General features: G+C 39.2%; 1 protein-coding gene across 4 annotated transcripts in view; it reads right to left on the bottom strand.

Moving 5' to 3' along the window:
* Positions 1-13,372, bottom strand: part of LOC105096288 (cytochrome P450 2J2) — a 35,199-nt gene extending 21,827 nt beyond the window's left edge. For 3 of the 4 annotated variants that reach the window (XR_004140808.2, XM_031465242.2, XM_031465245.2), the window contains exons 1-5: positions 13,129-13,372; positions 6,702-6,864; positions 3,997-4,146; positions 3,485-3,645; positions 845-1,021 (exon numbers count right to left, since the gene is read on the bottom strand). Coding sequence is in view for 3 of the 4 variants with exons in the window: in XM_031465242.2 (XP_031321102.1) it covers positions 845-1,021; positions 3,485-3,645; positions 3,997-4,146; positions 6,702-6,864; positions 13,129-13,338 (861 nt within the window). In the remaining variant the exon portion in view is untranslated. Of the gene's footprint in view, positions 1-844; positions 1,022-3,484; positions 3,646-3,996; positions 4,147-6,701; positions 6,865-8,106; positions 8,190-13,128 lie in introns of all 4 variants that reach the window. The other variant, XM_064493529.1, reaches the window with a different exon arrangement.
* Positions 13,373-23,608: the final 10,236 nt, after the last annotated feature.

Here is a 23,608-nt window from a genome sequence, read left to right as displayed (position 1 = left end):
GGACAGCCACATGTAAATAAGTAAAGTTAGAACACTCTCCCACACCATAAAAAATAAACTCAAAATGGCTTAAAGACTCAAGCATAAGATAAGACACCTTGAAGAGAACATAGGCAAAACATTTTCTGATGTAAATCATAGCAATGCTCTCATAGGGCAGTCTACTAATGCAGTAGAAATAAAAGCAAAAATAAACAAACAGAACCTAACTAACCTGAATTATATCTTTATTTCTAACTGTCTCATCAGTTCTGAGTTAATGGCATTCCACTACTCTATGAAATATTGCCTCTATTTTTACTCCTCTGGGCTAGGCAGAATATTGACCCACAGAGATGACCACATTCTGATTTCTGGAACCCAGGATGGTAGGTTATATGGCTGAAAGGACTTTGAATGTCCTTTAAATTAAAGATCTTGATATGAGAAGATTATTCTGGATCATCCCAGGACGCCCAATATATTCACAAGAGTCTTTATAAGAGAGAGGCAAGAACGTCGAAAAGAGAAGATGTAATGGTAGCAGACAAAGTGTGACACTGATGACTCTGAAGATGGAGGAAAGAGCTGTGAGTCAAGGAGTACAGGCAGCTTTAGAAGCTGGAAAAGTCAAGAAAATGAATTCTCCTCTATAACTTCTAGAAGAAGCCGGCCCTGCAACACATTGACTTCTGCCCAGTAAAACTGCTTTCAGACTTCTGACCTCTGGAACCAAAAGAGAATAAATTTGTGTTGTTTTAAGCCCCCATGTTTGTGGTAATTTGTTACAGCAGCAATTAGACACTCGAATCCCCTCAACTGCTCTTTAAGAATAAAACTCAGGAAATAACTCTGAATTCCTCACCTTCTCTATTTCCTGGAGGTAAGCATCAATGAAGTCTCTTGCTTCGGCAGGATTCCAGTCTCTCTTGTGGTTTTCAATCACTCTGGCAACGAACATTTTCAGTTTCTCCCAGTTACGAAAGAGCCTTTGGTGGGGTCCAGGGAGGAAATTCATTATCAGCCGAAAAACATTGTAAAGCTGATTGAGAAAAACAAAACTGTCATGGAGACAACATGGTGCCAGTTTTCCACCTTTTAAGACAATGAAACCATCTTCTCTTTCTATTTCTTTCCTTTGCTTATATTTAATCCTTGGAGTCACCCTTGACTTTTCTTATCTCTCAATCCTCTTCTTACCCCTCTGGCCAAGTATTTCAGCCCTCCATCCACAATATAACTGGTTTCAGATCACTTCTTACCACTCCGATTGCTTTGTGATCCTAGTATAATCCACTAGCATTTCCTGCCTGGATGCTGTGATAGCCTCCAACAGGTTTCCTGATTCCATCCTTCACCCCATTCCCAGTCTATTTTCCACTGAGCTCCCTGGATGACTGTTTACAGTTTAATTGATCATTTCACTTTCTGGCTCTCAATTCTCCAGTGACTTACCATGACATTTAGATGAAATTCTATCTCATTCTCCTGGCCTGAAGCTCTACATGAGCTGCCCGTCACACTCCTGTCTCCTTCTCTGCTATCATCCCCACCGTCTTCCTCTCTCTTACTCTTTCCAGTGCAGCCCCACTGGCCTCTGTGGTAACACCCAGGATGTCCTTGTTTAGGTCTTTGCATTTGCTGTTCCTTCCACCTGGAATGGTCTTCCTCTGAAATCTGCACAACTCCAGCCCCTTCCTTCATTAAGGTGCTGCTCAAAGGCCACCTACTTGGACCTGTCTTACCTGATGATCCTATAATTAGCAGAACTTCTGCAGCCTCCTTCCATTCCTTTATTTTGTTTTAATTTACTTCTTGGCAGTTATCACTAGTGTGTGTGTGTGTATATATATATTTGTGTGTGTATAAAATATGTCTGTCTGTCTATGTATCTATGTTACACATACATATGTCTGCCTCAACTATGATGTAAACTCCATGTGGGTAAGACATTTTATACTGAAATAAAGTGATTTTGAATATATTTTTCTAATAATATTTGCTAGAAAGTAGATAGCATAACATAATGGAAAATTGCCTAGATTTAGATGAAACAGGCATGGGTTTGCTCTGTTGCTTTCTAGCTATAATACGTTGGTGATAATAGTACTAATAAAAATAGTAATAATGTGATTTGTCCCTTCTTAAACTAGCTACCCGAGGGTTTTTTCCAAAACCAAATGACATGAGATCCACCCCCCACTTAACACAGCCAGTGGACACTATGTGGATTTCCTTACTCATTCCCATGTCTGCTTGCACACATCAGGATGCTTCATCTCATCTTTAAAGAACTGTTGTAAAAAGTCAACTGAGGTAAAGTGTGGTTGTCCATCAAAGTGCCTGGTCTCTTTTGCATCTCTAAGAAATGCTTCTATCCCCACCCCAAGGCCCCATCCTAGTGTCCCAGGAATTTCTCTTTCCTGGGAACAGTCTGCTGGGTACCCACAGAACTTTCATGACATCCTAGGTTCTATCTTAATAGGAGGGAAGAAAATGGAATTACTGAATAGGGGATTACCCTAATTAGTAGTGAGAACAGGGAACATTATTCAAAAATAACGTTGACAATAATCATAACAGCTCACGTTCATTAGGCCCCTTCAATGTGCCAGGAATCAGGGGGACTACTTTATCAGTTTTGGTGTGTGGGGTCCAGAAAGCTCCAGGCAAAGATGTTTGTCAGGAACAAATAAAAGTAAACCTTCTTCTAGATACCAGAGAGGTGACCTCAACACTTGTGGCTGATTTTCCCTAGAAGTGTCTTTCAAATCCAGAAAGGAGACAGAGGAGGAGGGCAGGGCCCACCAAGGAAGGGGTGAGGTTTTAACCCCCTACATCTATACCTGACAGAATTAGAAGATTGACCATGTCAAGTGTGGATGGGCATGTAAGCAGGGCAGCCATGTGGGAAACTTGAGTACGTTTTACATCCAGGTGTATATGCAAGAGAAACAGGAAGCTGTGACCACATGAACAACTGAACAAGAATGCTCACTGCAGCTTTACTCACAATGTCCCCACACTGGAAATCACCCAAGTGTCCATCAGCAGAGAAAAGGCTAACAAACAGTGTCATATTCATACAATGGAAAAGTAAACAGAATTTAAAAACAAAAGCAACTAACACATGAATCTCCAGGGAGAGTCAGGCACAAGAGAGAACTGAGGGAGGATGGATGTGGTGGTTAGGGAGGAACATGGAGAGGAGGGACTCGAAGGTGATAGCAATATTGTGCTTTTTGAAGAAAACAACATATGTGCACAGGTGCATTCATGTGAAGTTTTGAACTTTACACGAATGTTAATACCATTATTTGTCTATAGTATATATGTAACAATATTCAAAACACTAAATTCAATAGAATGACTTCAAATAAGTTTGTGTTAAAGGGAAATTAAAAAGGTTATGTATTCTTTTTTTTTTTCTTTTAAAGGAAGAACCCCTCTGTGTCTGACATCAGCCTACTATCCGTATCCGAGGTAGGAAGTGAGAATGTCTCACCTGGCACCACATTGATGTCTCCAGATACGTGGCCTCATCCAACAGCCTCAGCAGCTCCTGGAACTGATCATCCTTGTAGTCAAAGCGCTCCCCAAATGTGATGGAGCAAATAATATTGGAAACTGCATTGTTGATTTTGAAGTGAGGGTTGAAAGGCTGTCCTGGAGGGAGAGAAGGATTTTTTTTTTCCATTTCCTCTGAGGGTGTACCCTACATGACACAGGACACACTGAGAACAGAACCACCTCTGAGACTGTGGCCCCAGCACCCTCCACAGGGTCTGACCTACAGCAAGTACTCAGTCAGTGCCTGGAAGTCAAACTGACGACCAGGATTTAAAATCAATAAATCAATACGGTGTTCTGTACCCGTCTTCTTGTGTCTAATTCTCCAGCTCCCCTCGGTGCCCTACACAGTACTGGGCACAGGGCAGGCATGTGGCCACTTATTAAGCATCTGGTCAATGAAGGAATGAGCCGCAGTCTCCTGCACCTGTCCTATGACACACGCACCGTCCTCCTCTCCTATTGCCTGGGTGAGGTAGCGGGCCTCTTCCTGAATGTGTTCCTCTAAGCTCTTCTTTCCTAAACCAAAGTTCCTCAGTGTCATCAGGGTGAATCTTCTTTGTTCCTTCCACACCTGGCCATTGGACATGATCAATCCTGGGAAAAAGAGAGCCAACATTACGTAAAGACAGCCAACAAATGCCATGGGGATGTGTGTCAGATGTAAGGAAGGAAAAGAGCATTAAGGCACTTGAAAACTATGCAGAGAAATGATCCCAAAGCAGTGAATATGATGGTTAGCATTTACTGATTACTTGCAATGCTGGACATATTTGTATTTTTAATGCATTATGTAATTTAGCACTCACAGAACCTCTCTGAGCAGATACTCTCATGGCTACCAACACTGACCTCCAATTTTGTTGATAAGAAAACTGAGATAAAATTAAACTCTGCAAGGTCACAGAGTTAGTAAGCGGCTGAACAGGATTTCAAATTCAAATCTCCCATATTCCAGAGTCCATACTTTGATTACTTGTCACCTAAGTATATTTAAGTAATTTTTATTCTACATACTAAGAATGCACTTACGGATTAGACACAATCCATACTCATAAGGAGGAAAGGAGAGGTCCTTGCCAAGTTGGACCTAAAGGTTAATGAATCACTCAAGAAAACAAGGAAGTGTGAACAGTCTATTCCCAAAGAACAACACAGGCAAAGGAAAAAATTATCACTTCGGGTGTGCAATAGACCATTTATTTCACAACATGGATCCAGCCACATTCCTTTTAGTCTTCACATCCAGAGCACTCTTCAGCCCCTTTTAATAGCTGGCTTTGGCCTTCGCCCTCTCAATGAAATGCCTCTGCCTGCTGTCAAATCCAGGATGCTTTTCAAACTTACCTTGATACATCAGCAGACTGAGAATTTCTTTCTTGAAACACTTACATACAATGGTGCTCAGGACACCTCACTCTCCAGATTTTCCTCCTAATTCTCTGACAACAGAGAACTTAGCATATTTTTGTTAATTCATCTACTTGTTTCAAATTTTGAAATGATGCAGTTCTTCAGGATTCATCTTTTTCAAGATTCTTCTCTTCCTATCCTATCCTCCATTTCTAGGAATCTCACTAATTCCTAAAATTTAAATGGCATGTACTGATATTGAGCATCTATTTCTGTCTCTCAGCTCCAGGCTTGCATACAAGTGTCTGCTTCACTCTGCTGACTTAAAGGATTTCAAACTCAGCATATCCATGACTGAATTCCTGATTTCCTCCACGCCACTCCCACCCCCCACCCCAAGGCTAGCCCACACCTTGTCCTCCCCAGGTGTTCCTTCTTCCTTTATCTGCCCACTTGGGCGTCCACCTCAATACCTCATTCTCCCTATATTTAGGTCATCATGTCTTACTGGATTTCCTTCCCGAATATCTTAAATCCATCCCTCTTCACAGCTACTCTCCTGGTCTAATCTACTGTACTTTCAATTCTTGCCACCTCCCTATTGCAAGCTACCACCTTCTCTAACCAAAAATGCTACAATAGTCTCTTTATCCCTTTATTGAATCCTTGACATTGCAGCCTAGATAATCTTTAAAATGCACAATGTGAATATGAGTCCTTCCTCTACTTAAACCATTCAAGAATTTCCACTGTTGTTTGGATTAAAACAACATTCTTAACAAGACCGTGCATGAAGGATCCTGGCCAAACGCAGCAGCTTCATCTCCACTGAATCCCTGCGCTGCCACACTGGCCCCCTTTTGTTCCCCAAGTTCACTGTCCTCCTGCCCTCCTCAGAGACTTTTCATATTCTGTTCCCTCTGCCTGGCTGTTTCCTCGCTGTATTAAATTGTCATGTATTTACATTAGTTTTTTTCTGATTATCAGGATTAGATTAGATATCTCTGATAAGTGAACCTTGCCCTTATCTTTATAACTAAATATTAGAGTAATTGATACTGTCTTTCTGAATAGAAGTAAGTTACATAAAGACAAGGATTTTGTCTTTTCTACTCACTGTTACATCACTCATGCCTGGCACCAGGCATCACATGGCAGATAACAAATCACGTGAGGGATGTAGAGGTAATGGGTAGAATAGTTAAAAGAGGAATTGAGAATCACCTAGAAAAATGGTGCTTTTGTAGAATATATTTGAATTTTTGTTTAGATTTTTAAATGTGTAAGTTTATTTAATTATCATTTTATGTGTTCATTGCAACTATTCTAACATAGACCAGAAGGCTGGAGATACCTTGTGGGGCACAGTCTTAACACTAAAGCATGAGGAACTAGAGGCGCGGAGGGATCACATACTCAGCAGAAGGACACAGATCCACATCCATTTTCTAGGGGAAAAGATTTCGATGGGGAAGTGGAAAGTGGGACTGAGAACACGTTGCCTCTTTCTCTGTTTACAAAATACTTCATTGAGTGAGGAGGACACTGATGGATCAGAGCACTCAGAGTTTATGCGGGTGACACAGCTTCTCCCAAATCCGTGACTTTGAGGCTGACCCTGCCAGGGTCCCTGAGGACGTGCCTTCAGCAGGGAAATGCAGGCACTCAGCTTCCTTCGGGGGCAGGAACTTTATGATGGGCCTGGTCCCTGGGAGTGTTGGAGCATTAAGTCACAGAGGCACCTGTCACAGACCACAGGAGTGTCCAACAAGGTATCTTACAAGAGTCCAGACACTTACCATTTTCCTTAAAGACATGTTCTCGAAGAGGGGTTATGGGGCGGTTCACAAAGTTTTGGCCCTGGTGGACAAGGGCTTCTTTGATTAAGGGCAATCCAGTTATAACAACTGAAACCAAGTCACCGACGTCCAGGCGAAAAAGTTCCCCGTATTTCTTCACAAACTGAAAAATAGTAAAATAGTCACAATTGAATATGCACACGGCTGTGTGTTCAGGAATGAAGGGTGTGTGTGTAGCTTGTATTGAGGGGAGGTTGTGTGTGCATGTGTGTGTGTGCGCACACCTTGATCTGATGGGAATGTTTCTATCTGTTTCCATTTATCTTCCTCTCAACTAGGTTTGGGTTCAATTCACTACAGGACATAAACTTTCCTTATAATCATTCATTCATATGTTGAACCTACTTGAACTGAGTGAGCACGTACCATGTGTCCTAAGAGCCAGGCATAAAGATACAACGATAATAAAATAAACAATGTCTCTAACCTCAAGCATCATAGAGTCTAGTGAAGGGAGAGAATTCAGCACATGTGACTCACCAGAGAAGGCTGAGATATTTTAGTGAATGTCTGTTATAGCAAGCCTGAACTTTTTAGCAAATCATTTCTGTTTAATCAGAAGAGAATGTCCCCTCCAACAACACATTCCAGTTAATAGAAAATTCATTATAGGGCTGGGGTCAGGTGTGGAGAAGAGCACACCCTGGTTTTGGAGCCACGTGTAAATCTCAGCTCTGTCGTTGACGAGCTGTGAGCATTTAGGAATGTTGTTTCACTTTCTTGAGCCTCAGCTCCCCAGTTATAAAGGGGAAAGTTATTCCTCCTTCAAAGGGTTCTGTGAGGAAGAATGAGCGCAGCAATGTGAAGAATGCTTTGTTTTCTGGTACCAGACAGCCACTGCAGACTGTAAGGAATGAATGGGTTCTGTGTGCAAAGGGATGTGCATGGACATGCCCATGGTGACAGGAAGGACGAGAGCACAGGGATGATGCCCTGAAGAAAGGCACTCATGTCACAGACAACCACGTTAAGCACCTTCACCTTTTATCTCATTTAACTTCACAACCACCCTACAGTAGTAATGATTTTCATTGTCTTTCAGAAAAGGAAAATGAGTTACAGTCAAAGTAACTTAGCCAAGGTGAGAAAGCTATTGGATACTGGAGGGAATTTGGCAGGCATCGTGTAAGTTATAAGGATAAACACATGAACCTGAGATGGTGCGAGGACCTTAGAGTTTAGTGGGATGAGAGTCTGAAAGTGAGAATGACGGTGAGGGGGGCAGGGAGAGGAGGAGAGAGAGGGAATGGCAGAGTGTGCAGGCATGGCATGAGTGTACACAGGTGAGCAGGTATGTGCTAGTACGGCCTGGATGGCAGTCAATGGTCAATAGTCAAAGGCTTACCTGACCTGCTTCCTCAAAAGACAATTCTACGTAGACCCTGTCCGTGCTTCCTGCATGTGGGGCTGTGTCCAGCTGCAGCGATGCTATCAAACAGAAGGCCTCATGTCCTCCAGGTGTCCATGGCTCCTCCTCCCTAACTGCCATCCACTTATGCTCCCTCAAGTCACCCCAAGCACCTTGGAGCCCACCACCCCATCAGAGCAAATACCATGGATTTAGTCTCATTCCACCACCCTGCTCCCATATTATAGATCATGCTTGAATTCAACCCTTTCATTGTCCTTTTGGCCCAGAGTTTCCACCAATGTTTGTTTATCACTAGCACAGTAAGCCCTGTCTTGTTAGAAAGCCTGTTTCTTCACTGCCTTCTCACTGTGTTTTAGCTCATGTCACTTTCCCCCATTTAAAAATCTCCTGTCCCTTTTACTCCTTGACTAACATTCCTTTCAAGTTCACCCAAATTTATTACCACATTCCATTGAGGTTATCCCCAGGGCTTCCCATTCAGTGATCCCATCTAATGTCATCTCATTTAGTTACAAAAAGTTTACACCACACATTTCATCATAAACTGTCTTGTACTGTGCCTGTCATATGGTGAGAAGTTCATAGTCTGTTTGAATAAATGAACCCCCAAATAAATCAATTATCCTCTAACCATATCATGGAAAATCAGGTAGCGTAAGTGGAGACTAAGTGTAGCAGTCAAAGAGTCCTGGGTTCAAGTCCTTGTTTGGCCATTATCGATTTTGAATACCTTAGGCAAATAACTTGACTGTTTTCAGTCAGTTTCCTCAGTGGTAAAATGGAAACAGCACCAGAAGTTTCCTAACTTGTGTGTCTTTTGTGAAGATTTAGTGAAAATAACATGTAAATCCTTATACAAGACCCAGCAGAGTGTTCATACTTAATGTTTCCAAACTGTTAGAATGTAATTGTAATTAAAACTAAATCACACCATTTAACTCTATTTGTTTAACTCAATTTTCCTTTAAAGCCAAAAATATTAACAATTTAATCCTATATAAAATAAAATTTGACAGTTCTGGTGAAAAATCTTTGGGCCAGAAATAAGACCCTAGCCTCAGTTTCATGCCTGGCCAGTTTTATGACCTTAGGCAGATAATTTATCCCCTCTAGTCACATCTATCTTAGTGGTAAAACAAGGGTACAAATCAAGTTTCTGATTCCAGACAAGAGTGAGTAAAAGCCTCCCATTTTACTCCTGCTACTCATCACTGATTGGCACAGACCAAAAATAATTCTAATAAAATCCTGTTTTTTTGTAGCAGAGGTGCAGGAAAAGGGTGGCACACCAGGACTAAACCTTGCAACCTTTCTACCTTCCTGTTCAGGAGTCAAATACCATGAAAAAGATGAGACGCTCCCCGCCTGAGTCAGGGGGCTACAGCAGTGGAGAATATAGGTAGAAACTTGTCTTTACCTGACCTCAGCAACAACAAGGTGACCAATTCCACTGTTAAGTCTGTAAGCTGAATTGTGACTGTCACCTCCAAACTGCAGCAAGGAGACTCTTGGAGAACTCATGGGACAAAATTCTGATTCCTACCACTCTAAAGAAATAAGGAGGTACCTTTCCCCATGGAGCAGATATGGGGAGATCTCTGACTTTGGTCCCCCTCTCAAGTAAGGAACAGGCTTTCCTACTCAGAAAAGCTCCAGTCTTTCGCTCCACCCTCATTCTCTCCAGCCTGCACTGATGATAACGTGGGTTGGAATCTTGAGGGGGTGGGCAACACAAAGTGGGGTATACCAGAATAGCACTGCAGAGGCTTAGAACCTAAACTGACAGTTGAACCACAATCCACAAGAGTGAGCATTCTGAACAAAAGCAAGTTGTTTACTTGCTAAAATGAAAGATTTATATAGAGTCCAGAGTCATCCTACAAAATACACCAAATGTCCAGCGTATAGTTTAAAATACTCGTGTTACCAAGAACCAAGGGAAGCTCAACTTGGATAAGTTGAAACCAATACTGAGATGATAGAGATGTTGGAATTATAGGATAAATACTTTAAAGCAGCTATTATAAATATGTTTCAATAAGCAATTACACTCTCAAATTTTTTTAAAAGGAAATCTTAACAAAGAAATAGAAAATATACATAAGAACCAAAGAGACATTTTGGAAATGAAAAATAAAATAACCTAAAGAAAAACTCAATAGAGCAACTTGATGCAGAGTAGTAAGGACAGAAGAATCAGTGAAATTGAACACAATAGAAAGTATCCAATTTTAATAACACAGAGAAAATAGACTGAAAAAAGAACAAACACTGAGCTTCAGGGACTGATGTTAGAATGACAAAAGATCTATTATTTGTACAATCAGTGCCTAAGAGTATCAAAAAGAAAGGGAAAAAACAAAACGTGGACTTGAAAAAGTATTTGAAGAAATAATAGCTGAGAAATTCTCAAATTCGTTATCAGAAAAACCTACAGATCCAAGAAGCTGTGAGTGAACACAATAATCCCAAATAATTCAACACCAAGACATATCATAATCAAACCTCTGAAAACTAAAAACAATGAAAACTTCCTTGAAAGCATGCAGAGGAAACCAACTCATTACTTACAAAGAACAACAATTCAAATTACAGCAGATTTCTCATCAGAAACTAGGGAGGCCAGAAAATAGTAGCACAGTATTTTTGAGAGTAAAAGAAACTGTCAATCTAGAATTCTATATCTGGTGATAAAGTAATTCAGAAATGAAAGTGAAAGAAATACATACTTAGATGAAGGAAAGCTAAGAGAATTTTTACCAGCAGAACAGTTCTAAAGGGGGCTAAAGAAAGTTCTTCAGTTAGGGAAGAAAAAGCAACAGAAAGGGTAAGTAAATGGGTAAATACAGTAGACTGTTCTTTTCATCTTTAATTTTAAAAATTGTATTTCACAGTTAAAAGCAAAATTAATAATACTGTCTGATGTGGTTCTTAATGTATGTAGAGAGAATATTTAAGATAGTTTATGTATTATAAAGTGGGGAAGGTAAAGTGACCTAAAGTTTTAAGGTGTCTAAATTCCACCTGAAGTGGTAATGTGTTGATTCTTTTTTCAATAAGCTGTGTATGCATAGCATTATAATCTTTATAGCAAGCAGTTAAATTACAGTACAAAGAGATACTCAAAAACAGTATAGGTAAAATAGAATTCTTTAAAAATGTTGACTCACAGAAAGACAGCAAAAAGAGGAATAAAATTAAAATTTTAAAAATAGAAAATAAAAAGTAAAGTGGCAGACATGTGTTAACAAAAATGATTACATTAGCTATAAATGACCTAAATTAACCAATTCAAAGACAGAGATTGGTATACTTTTTAAAAAAAAAACACCTAGGTGTTATCAACAAGAAACTCATTTCAAATATAACCATTTAAGTAGGTTAAAAGTGAAAGAATGGAGATGCATATACAAATCCTAATCAAAACAGATGTGCTGTGGCTACATAACATCAGACAAAGGAAAGTTCAGGCAAAGAAAATTACCAGAGATAAAGAGGGACATTATAATAATTAAATAATTATTAAATAATTAAAGAGCCAGTTCACCAAGATGACATAACAATTTTCATGTGTATGCACCATTTGAAAGAGCTGCCAAATACATAAATGAAAGCTACCAGAACTGACTGAGACCTGACAAGCCTGTAATTATTTTTGGAGACTTCAACATGCCTCTCCTAGTCACTGAGAAAATCAGTAGGTAAGAAATCAACAAGGGTACAGAAGAACTAAAGAACACAGTCATCTAATTATATCTAAGTGACATATGGTCTAGAACACTCCACCTGACAACAGCAGAATACACATTTTTTTCAAGCATGCATGGTGATGTATCTTGGGTCATAAAACCAACTTTAACATATTTTAAAAAATTGAAATCACACAAAATATGTCCTTTGACAATAATTCAAACTAGATGTTATTAACAGAAAGAAAACAGGAAAATGTCTCAATACTTGGAAATTAAATAGCACATTTCTTAAACAAGGGGACAGGTTTAGAACCATAGCTTTATAACTCAGTGACTAATCCTGTCACTTCATGATGCCAATTGGGTATTTCTCCCAGAAAGTGATAAACCCTTCTCCATCTGAACTTGAGTGTACATCACAGGCTTGTGTTTAAAGTGCTCCAGGTAATTTCTAGGAAAAGGGGAAATAATATTTGCTGGGCACCTACTATTAGCTGCATTAATATTGACCATTCACTGTTTTATTTAATGTTCACAACTACCTATCACAGTGTTGTCTCTCAGTAAGTTACCAGAGCTGAGAGGCAGGGAACCAGCTGAAGATTCTTGGGAAAGTACTGGATGTTGGAGAGAATTTTAAGGAACTCAGAGTGGCCACAGTTTCGAAGCCCTGACGGGAGATGATTACAAATAAGTGGACAGAAGCTACAAGAAGTGTTCCAAGTGGCTCCCTAGGGAGTCTGAAATTGAGGTGCAGCTGGGATGTAGGGAAAATCTAAGCAGAGGAATGACATTTTAAATGACTACTTTAGTGACAGTGGATTGCAGGGCTAGGAGGCTGAAGGTGAGGGGCTCAATCCTTGTGGGGACAGGAGCAATTCACTTAAAAGTGGTGAGGATTTAGGTAGTAATATCACCATTATACACATGGGAAATGGAGCCTCAAAGAAGGAAAGTACAGCATCTTTTGCTCCAACGATAACAGTATTAAAAAAACAAGGTGATCATACTATAAGTAGTGTGTTGCAATAATATGTAACACAACAGGCAACAACATGACTTAAAGAACGTATCGTGTCTGGCACACTTAAATAGTAAACAATTTAGAATATTTCACCCCTAGAAAGGGCAGGTGGAATCATGCCAGTTGACAGTGAGGAAAACAAGGCTTTAAAGCCCCAAGTACCCGGGTACATTTTTCAGGGTGAGGGTCCCCCCTGCCCCAATCTTCCCGCCCTCGGTACCCGCACTGGTCCTGCAGGTCTGGGTCAGGACGCGCCCAGGCACCTTCGCCCTCTCCTACCCGCTGAACCGACAGGTGCCCCTTCTGTAAGTCCAGATGAAAGAGGTGTCCCACGAAGGGCAGGCTCGGGGGCCCAGGCGGGTAGTTCTTTGGGCGCCGCCTTTTGAGGAAATCAGCAAAGAAGAGAAATACGACGGCACCCAGCAGGAGAGTGCGGAGACGGAGCAGCCCCCAGAGGGCCTCCGCCAGGGAGCCCACCACCGCGAGCATGGCTGAGAGTCTGCTTCTCTTCCGCGTTCTGAGCGGTGACGGTCCCAGCGGGTCCCTGACTGTGAGCACCCAGCCCCGCCCCTCAGCCCGCCCCCAGGCCTCGCCCCGCCCCTGATCCAGTTCCCGGGCCCCGCCCTCATCCCGCTCCCGGCGGCGCCTTTCCCTTGCCGCCCCCAGGGCCCGGGCTCTCAGGACCCAGCCCGCTCTTCCCGCCCCAGGCGCCGCAGCGCCCCCCTCCTGCCGCCCCTGGCTCGCAGTGGCACGGGTTCTGCCTGACCCGTCTGGTCTCTTTCCCAGGCCCCGCCCCCAACCCGCCCCCAACCCGCCCCCACCGGTCCCCTTTTGCCTCCGCCCCGACGCAGCCCGCCTGCCCACTACCAGATGCCAGGGGCAGGGTTCCTGGGAGAACACCCCCGGGTCTTGGGAGAGGCCAAGTTAGGAGCTTTTTAATTTGCTGCTGAGACAGCCTGTCTCTCTGTGAGACCGTCGGGGCTCTAGGGTTTCTTGTTTCATTGCATCTCTGAGAGCGCTGCAGACGTTAAGAGCTCCGTGGTTTTCAGTCCTCTCACCTAATGTTTGGAACCGCGCCTGGTGAACCTTAATCAGGACGACAGCAGCACCTGACATTTCTTGCGTTTTTACTATATACCAGGCATTGCTTCCACCTCTTTACATAAATTGCTTAATTCTGACTAAATTGTTCAGATCTCCTTATTTCCATCTTGAAGTTGCAGCAACTGAGACAGGGGATAAGTGCCAAATAAATGGTGTGTAAATGATCCCACTGATCTGCAACACATCTAAAGGATCTGTATTTGCAACTGTTTTGAAGATTAAGAAGCATTACATCCAGGCTCCTAGCACAGAGGCTAGTTCTTAATAGGTGCCTAATGAACACTGAAGGCGGGTGTCTTGGTCGTTGAACTTCTTGGTTTGCCTACTGAGATCCCTCATTTGAAGCCCCATGAAGGTGTAGGACCCCAGGCCCCAACCTCCCATGCCACCTTTGTGTGCCTACCTGTGTCTCACCATATGTGAGGTGCTCAAAACATGAAACATAGTTCTGGGATAGTATAGCACACACTCAGGTGCTCAGTATATACAGACAGCCTGCCGGAAAAAAAAAAATAATTTTTTTAAAGAAATAAAACAAAACAGTATTGATGGCTTTTTTCTATTTTCCAAAGTTCAGAGGGAGATACTAGTCGGAGCTTAGTTTTTATCCTTCCAGTCCACATTTTCACTGCAGTTGCTATGCATTAATTCAAAAGTTTCTAATATTTATATAAATACTATTTTAAAAAGAATTATCCTACTACTGATTTGTCTTTTCAGTATTATGTGTTTGAGATCCATCTGGGTTGACACATGAGGGTTTAGTTCATTCACTTTAATAGCTATGTAGTATTATATCACTACCCCACAATTTTTTTTTCATTTGGTATAAAGTTGTATAACTTTATATTAGTTTCGGACTTACAACACAATGATTCATCTGAGCAAAATGATCACACAAAACATCTAGTTAACAACTAATACTATGCATAGTTACAATTTTTTTTTCCTTTGATGGGCAATTTTAAGATCTACTTTGTTAGCAACTTTCAATTATGTGATATGGTATTATTAACCACAGTCATCATGCTGTACATTACATTCCCGTGACTTAATTATTTTATAACTGGAAGTTTTCACCTTGACCACCTTTCCCATTTGGCCCAACCCCCTAGTCTCTGCCTTTCGGAGGTAGGGGTTGGGCCAATCTGTTCTCTGTATCTATGAGCTCCATTTTTGTTTTTGATTTTTTTTTAGATTGCACATATAAGTGAGATCATTAAATATTTGCCTTTCTCTGTCTGACTTATGTCACTTAGCATAATGCCCTTGAGGTCCATTCACGAGATATATATATCTCGTGAAGGAAATCTTGCCATTTGCAACAGGTATATATATATATCTCACATTTTCTTTACTCATTCATCCATTGATGGGCATTAGATTGTTTCCATATCTTGGTTACTGTAAATAATACTGCAAACAATATGGGGGGGCAGACATCTTTTGTGTTTTCATTTTATTCAGATAAATATCCAGAAGTGGAATGGCTGGATGAAATGATGGCTGTATTTTTACACCACGACTTATTTACCCGTTTTCATATCAGTGACACTTAGGTTTGTTATATCCTTTCTTCCCTTTTTCCTTTCCTTTCTATTTGTTTGTTTGTTTGTTTTGTTTATTTTGTTTTGCATTTAAACAATGCTGCAAGTGAAATGTTGTGCTGTGGACTTGAATGGATGATGTCACATTTAAGATCAGAAGGTCTCTTCTGACTCCTTTTCATAGACTTTGTATAAATCGAGTGCTGAACTTTACCTAAAAGGTAATGATTTAGATATATTTATAATAAACTGATTTAAACTTCTTCTACAAGAGGAAAAATTAAGACCACTTATTTGAAAACAAAATGAAGCTTCATCTTTCAATTGCCTTCTCATCAGTTCATTCTGAAGTAAGGTCTTAAAGCTGTGATTGATATTTTTTTTCATATAATGAATGCCCTCAGGACACTGTGTAGCCTGTGATAAGTACAAAGGGAAAAAAAAAGACATTTTGAATCCTAAGAGCTTATTATGATGAGCATTATCTTCTCTAGTTGACTGTTTTTCTCTTCTTGTTCCATTAAGTTAAAATACAAATCAGAACAAGTATTTGGTTCCTAATATTTTAAAATGCAATATGATTTTACAAAGTGTTTTGTTTAAGGTCATGTATGTGTTGTGTCTATACCTCAAGTTCAAGTTATTGGCTATGACTTATGTTCTAAAGAAAAGTGAACAACACAAAATTAACAGCATCCTTAGTTACAACCACATACGATGAGTACTGGCATTGGTGCTCAGTGTCAGTCTGTTCTTTATACTTTCCCCTTTATGTTCTCTGTCTTGTACTAATTAATCTCCTCAAATCACTGAATTGCTTCAAAAAAAAAAGAAAGAAAGAAGAGAAAAAGGAAGGAAGAAAGAAGGAAAAAGCTTGATATTGTGTACATAATTTTGTTGAACAAATTACACACAGGCAAACATGTAAAGCAGCTATGTAGAATATTAATTGCCTAGTGAGAAGGTATCAGACTAGTCCCTTCATTGGTCTTTATGCCACACAAATTCCTGAATAAATTGCTAATGAGTTAATAAATGATTTGCTTATTGTGATTACATCAAGTGATTTTTTTTTTCAGCATTGATTGAAAACTGTTGTATGAAACCTGTCTATCCAGAGACCTTACACTCTATACACATTAAGAAATATTTCAGCTAGAGTATTCTTTGGTACTACATTATATGCCAAGTACTTGAAGTGAATTTTAGATTAAAATAAGGCATAATTACCTAAGCAACAATGATGATTTCTTAATTTGAAAATTTCTTATTTTGAAATTTTAAATTTCTATTTGTTGTCTTATATGTTCTTCCACCACATGACTACATTGCTTAACAATTATAAGACATAAATATTTTCTGAACATTTTTAAGGATTTATTTTAAAGATTGATGTAATGTATTCTTCTTACCAAGAAATAACTTGGTCCGTCGTATCTCTTCTGTTTGCTTAGGATTTTTTTCCTCTCATTATTTAAAAGTTGAAGAGATTCCTGGAATAACTGTAAACAAACTTAACCTAAATATGTTAACAAATAGCCCTTGGTATGCTATTTGTATAGCTTTAATGCCCTGAAAATCTGAAGGGTAATCTAAGCTGCTGTGTTTTAGAGTATTCAAGAAGGGGGGAAAAATCCCTGCTTTTCATACCAGCATTTTAGACTTTATAAATATTTTGGTGAGAAATAACAGTACATGCTATAAGTATTGACAAAACTCTAAAAATTTCTTTTTATAGAAGATAAAACCCACAATATTTATATAGAGTCAGTCATGGAGGATCAGTGTTTAGCACTGGATATTTTGTGTTTTGTGTTTACACTGTAAGATTTAGATTGCAAGCACAGTTGACCCTTGAACAACAACATGAGTTTGAATCGTAAGGGTCCGTTATACACAGATTTTTTTTCCCATACTAAACACTACAGCACTACATGATCCTCAGCTGGTTGAATCCATGGGCGGTTGAATCCACGGCTGCAGAACTGTGTAACATCTTAATATTGGCCAAAACGGTTTTATAAAAGGAATCCTAAGCTTCTACATCTTGTTTAAGGTAAGGAGAAGTAAAGATTTCCTCAAGCAAAACTTGAAAGAATCTGTTGCTAGTAGCCCTGTTTTACAAGAAATGTTAAAAAGAAGTTCTTCGGAAGGAAGGAAAAAGATACAGGTCAGAAACTCATATCTACATAAGGAAAGGAAAATCATTAGATAAAAAAACAAATTAAAGGGAGTATTTTATTTTATTTTCCTAATTGATCTGATAGGTAAAAGTTGGTTCAAAATAAAAATAGGAACAATATATTCAGAGATTATAGCTTATGAATAAGTGATATGAATAATTCAGTGTTGTAAGGGGCAGAAGGAAGAAATTAGGAAAACTCTGTTTTAAGGTGCTTGCACTACTGAATTTGTTCGGCATTGTTCCAAAGTGGATTTGGATCAACTGAAATGTAAATTGTGCACGCTGGGGCAACCACTTGACAAGTACAGAAGAAGAGATGTAGTCAATATGCCAAGACAGACCACAAAATGAAATTGTACAGAAGACTCCATTAAAGCTAGAGAAGACAGAAAAGAGTTAAAGGCAAAAAGGATACACGGATCAAGAGCAATGTGTAGAAAATAATTTCAGTATGGTAGCTATTAATCTGTATCAATAACCACTTTAAACACTAATGTTTAAATGCACTAATTAAAAGACTGTATCTGTCAGAGTGGATACAAAACTGAGTCCTCCTTCATATGGCTTGTTATCAGTGAATTGAAACACAACTGAATTTCATATGTTGATTTTATATCCTGCAACTTTGCTGAATTCATGTATTAGTTTTAAAAGGTTTTTTTTTTTAATGTGTGGAATCTTGAGTGCTTTCTACATATAAGAAAATGTCACCTGCAAACAAAGATAGTTTTAGTTCAGCACTGAAAAGAATAAAATACTTAAGAATAAATTATCCAAGGAGGCGACAGACTTATCCTTGAAAACTCTAAAATATTGTTGAAAGAAATTAAAGAAGACACAAATAAATGGTAAGATAGCTCACATTCATGAACTGGAAGAGTTAATATGGTTAAAATGTTCATGTTACTCAAGGCAATTCTTATCAAAATCCCAATGGTTATTTTTTTTACAGAAATAGAAAATATAATCCTAACATTCATGTGGAGCCATAAAGGATTCTGAATGGCCAAATATATAGAAATATATATATAGAAATACTTTGAAATCTGTGAGCACACAGTTGTTCATAATATTCCTTTATTATACTTTCAGTGTTCATGAGATCAATAATGATAGCCCCTTGTTCATTTATAAGAGTAATTTCTGTTTTCTTTCTTTTTTTTTTCCCCCTTAGTTAACTTGGCTAGTAAAAAGATCAGCGGTTACAAGGATTGGGTTGGAGGGTTGATGGGGGAGGGGAATGAACAGGTGAAGCCCAGGGAAATTTTTAGGGCAGTGAAGTTATTCTGTGTAATATTGTCATGGTAGATACATGGCACTATGCAGCTGTCAAAACCTATAGACATGTACAACACAGAGTAAACCCTAATACAAACTTTGGACTTCACTTAAAGTAATGTTTTGATACTTGTTCATCAGTTGTAACAAATGTACCACACTAATGCAAGATGTTAAGATGTTACGAGTTAGAGAAACTGTGAGTGAGGGAGAAAAGGGAAATATGAGAATTCTTTGTAGTATCCACTCAATTTTCTGTAAACTTAAAACTGCTCCAAGAAAATTAAGTCTAGGAGGCACTCTTTATTGTATCAGTGCGAAATTTCCTAAACATGATCATTTATTATGACTACGTAGACATATCCTTCTTTTTAGCATATGTATGCTGAAGTATTTAGGGTTAGGTATTATGATGCTCTCAAATGTAATATAATGTAATTAACTCTCAAAGTTTCAGGTAAACAAATTTGAAGAGAGGCAGGCAGTGGAGGTGTGCAGGTGTTGGGAAGGTGAAGGTGGGGAGACGTAGATGGGGCAAAAGAGAGAACAAGAACACAAATGCTGTGAAATGTAAAAAGTAACTTGTGAATCTCGGGGAAGATTCTAGACGGCTACTGTGAACAATTCTGTAAGACTGAAATTTGAGGGAAAAAAGATAAAAGGAAACTGTAATGTAAACCAAAGAGAACTAGGTGATAGGTTAACAACTTACATTCTATTCCTGGTTTTGCTTCTAATCGCTCTAGGACTTTCAGGAAACCACTTAGCCTTTCTGAACTTCACTGTGTTAGCACTAAAATGGAGACCAACAATTCACATTTCTCTTCCTCAAAATTGTAGGGAAATTCCTGTGCGATAACGAGTGTCAGAATGATTTGTGAAGTATTCTCATCATTATATCTTACATCCTTTAAGAAGTTTCTCCTTCTCTCTTCAGCCTTTACTCCCTGTATCACTTGGTTGGCATTCTCTACACACTAAAATCACTCTCTTTGAAAACATTTAACTTAATAACTTTCATAAATTCACATAATGCAGTGCTCCAGAACTACTGTTTCAACTCATTCCGTCACACCTACACATGCAGAAGTATACACGTACAGACACATAATGGCGTTATTGACTGTACACACTTGTAAGTTCTCACCTAATTTTGTTTTATTATTTTATACTTCTTTTGCTCTGTACGTATCAAAAAAGTGCAGAAAAAAGTAATGAGAGTGATAGGATTGCTAGTAAGATATAGGTATGTGTAGATCAACATGTTTTTTTAAAAAGACTGTATATAATGTGTTTATAATGAACACTGATGCTGTTTCTAGCCATTTAAGACTGCAAACAATGTTTCAGGGAAGGTGTTTGTAGTTGTGTTTTTAAAAATTCTCACATGATTATGTCTGTAAGATACATTTGGGAAAAGGAGAATGGTTGGGTCAAAGGGAATGTTCATTTAAATACTGATAAATATGATGTAATTTTCTGCAGCCTCTGTCACCCACATACAAGGATGTCTGTGACCCCACGTGGCTGCCAACTTAGAGCTAATGATATTTGCCAATTGAATAAATGAGAAATGATTGCATTCTGTTTCAATTTTATAATTTATTATTTTAAATTACATTGATTTTAAGCTGAGAAAGGGATGCTGTGCACATTTTTGTAAAAAACATGTGCATTCATTTTTCTCTGAAATCATGACCACCCAGTTTTTTTCTGTTGGTTAGCCTTTTCTTACTCATTTATGCTTATCATAATATGTTAAGGGAACTAGGCTTTTATCTATTTTTTGTCATTAATAAGTTCTTCATATTTTTCCTGATCTTTAGAGTTTATTTACAGTCTTTTTTTTTTTTTTTACCATATAGAAATGTTTGTTTTTAAATGTAATCAGGATTAGCAATCTTTTTTGCAGGGTTTCACAGCTTTGTGCCATGCTTAGAAAAAAACCATCCCAACTGCAATAACATAATATAATTTTCCCACATTTTCTTTGAATTCTTTTATGTTTTAATTTTGACTTTAATATTTTTGATTCATCTCTACACATTTTGCTATGAGAAGGAAATAAAAGTTTAATCTCATTTCCCCCCTACCCATGGCTATCCAATTCGTTAGTCTTTCTTGCTACTGATTTGAAATGCTATCTTTGTCTTTCTAAAGAAAGTAAAATCCTCTTTCTCTCTTTTGTCTATCAATCTCTCTCTCTCTCTCCATTTATCTAAGATTAATTGAGACCCTCCTGTTGGTTCTACTCATCTTTATATCTGTCCACATGCTAATAGAAGTCTTTTAGAGATTACAGAAGCTTAATTATTTGCTTCAATAAATTCTTAGTCTTAGTTCTCCTCCTCCACAACTTTCCTTTGTTCCCTATTTTTTGGCTATTCTTTTGGTTTTGATTTTCAAGATAAACTTGGGAATCAGCTGGACTAGCCAAAGACAAGGAAACTCTTCGTGGTAACTTGATGAGAGCTGTGCCAACCCCACTCCTCTGGCAGTCTTCCAGATCGCAGAAATGAGAAGTCTACCTTTCTAGTTTCTCTGGCTAAGGACTTTTAAATCATACTCATTTCCTCTGTTTCTTATACTTCAAATGTAAATTGGCAAATCTAGCTGCCCATCTTCAAAATATATCCAGAATATATATACCCTCACTGCCTCCACTGCTGACATCCTTTCTCAACTAGGTGATTGCAAAAGCCTGTTTTTCCTGCTTTCACGGTTGCCTTCTCAACATGCATGCGTATGCATGCAAGGGCAGTTCTTTTAAAAAAAAAAAACACAACCAGATTTTGTCATTCAACTGCTCAAATAGCTATCCAACAGTGGCTTCAATCCTCCCAACGTCCGGACAGCCCCTACCATCTGGCTTTTGTGACCTCTCTGACTTTGTTACCCTCCCTCTGCTCTAGTCCACTGCAGTCATATTGCCTTCTTGGAACCTGCCAGGCACACCCCTGACTCAGGGCCTTTGCCCTGCTCTTTTCTACACCTGCAAAGCTCTTCTTCAATGTCTGCACGGCTCTCTCCCTACCCCTTTCTGGTCTTTGCTCAGAAATTGTAATCTCAAGAGGGATTTTTCTGACCACCCTGTGTAAAGCTGCAACTTCTTCACTTCCTGTTTCATTTTTCTTTAAAGCACGAATCCCTATTTGGCATACTACAGGCCCTAATTTTTGTTTATTCTTTCTCCCTCTGCTCCCCCATGGAATGTAAGCTCCATGAACACAGAGTTTTAAAAAATCTGTTTTGTCCTTTGTGATATCGCCAATGACTAGCACATAAATAGATGTTCAAAAAAAAAAAAAAAAACAAACCTGTTGACTGTGTCAGCAGATGTAAAAAAAAAAAGAGAAAAATTCACATTCTAAGAAGAACAGAGAATAAAGCAATCTGAAGGAGACATTAAGGTAAGTAGGTCAAATATTCAAAAAGATAATGAAAAGATTAGATTTCATAAAGTAAAAATGGGCTATTTTATACATAACAAAATAACATATTTACATTAGCATCAGTAGAATTTCTCAATATGACAATGCAATCTTCGAAATTATCATGAAAACGTTTAAAGTATGTGGTACTTTTTAAGTACTGGAAACATGTAAAACATTTAAAAAAACATTTTTAGAGATGAATTTAATCTGAGGAAGATGTGAAGGGGAAACTGAGGCACACAGGGGGAGACTCTTGCCAGACGTTCCCCATCCATTCACTAAGTGATTAAAACAGGACTCAGATCCAGGCAATCTGTACCCCTAACCACTCCTGTTGTTTTTACGTTTCTAGATACTTAAATTTCCCAGTGGTATTGTTTCTCTGGCCACGAGCCTCCTTGGGACTTATTTTTCTCATCTATAAAATGGACGGTCCAGGTTAGGCTGCTTGGTGTGCTGACATTTGTAAAGCACGAGGTGTTTGCAAGACCTGTCAGGTGCTGCACTGCCAGGTGCTGTGCCGTGCCACCTGCGCAGTCTGAAAACTAAATAACAGATTCGAATTTGACCTGGGAAATCCATAAAACCCACAAAACACCATTCATTTCTGAAAAGTGCATCCTCCCAAAGACAGGCAACATAAAAGCACCTGAGAATACGATTATTTGGAAAGTTCCAGTGAGATCTGAACTTCTGAGCAGAGCCAACGCACTCCTGGGATGAGATGGGTTGAGACCGCCCCCATGTGGTCACAAGGTGAAATTACAAAAGCAAGCCAGCACTCAGTTCCTGGGAGAATTCTACTGTATCTTTGTTTCCTTCCAGTCTCTATGTCCCTTGCTCTAAGGCCATTGGGGAGACTCTAGCCATGCCAGTATTTTTCTTGAGAAAAATCACAGGATAAAATTCATTTGGGAGCATGGCATTCCTAGCCCTGTGAAATCTGGGGCCAGCTAACCTTTCCATCCTTGGTTCCATCAAAGGGTTTCTCTCTGTTGCCTGCACATGCCAGGCACAGTCTTCACTCTGGACTCCACATACATAATTCCATCACGTAGAATGCCCTTTGCCTCCATTTTTACTGGAAGAAACCCCCATAACCTTTGAAAACCCAGCTAAAACTATGTGGCCTCTGTCTCCCTGCCACCAAGAACCTGAGTTATTTTGGGAGGGATGAAGTGCCTTTTTGACTTTACCTCCCCCAGACTCTA

Source organism: Camelus dromedarius, chromosome 14 (assembly GCF_036321535.1).
Source record: "Camelus dromedarius isolate mCamDro1 chromosome 14, mCamDro1.pat, whole genome shotgun sequence".
In the NCBI taxonomy this organism is placed as follows: domain Eukaryota; kingdom Metazoa; phylum Chordata; class Mammalia; order Artiodactyla; family Camelidae; genus Camelus; species Camelus dromedarius.
Note: the sequence above shows the minus strand (reverse complement) of the source record. Positions and strands in the feature narration are given on the sequence as shown.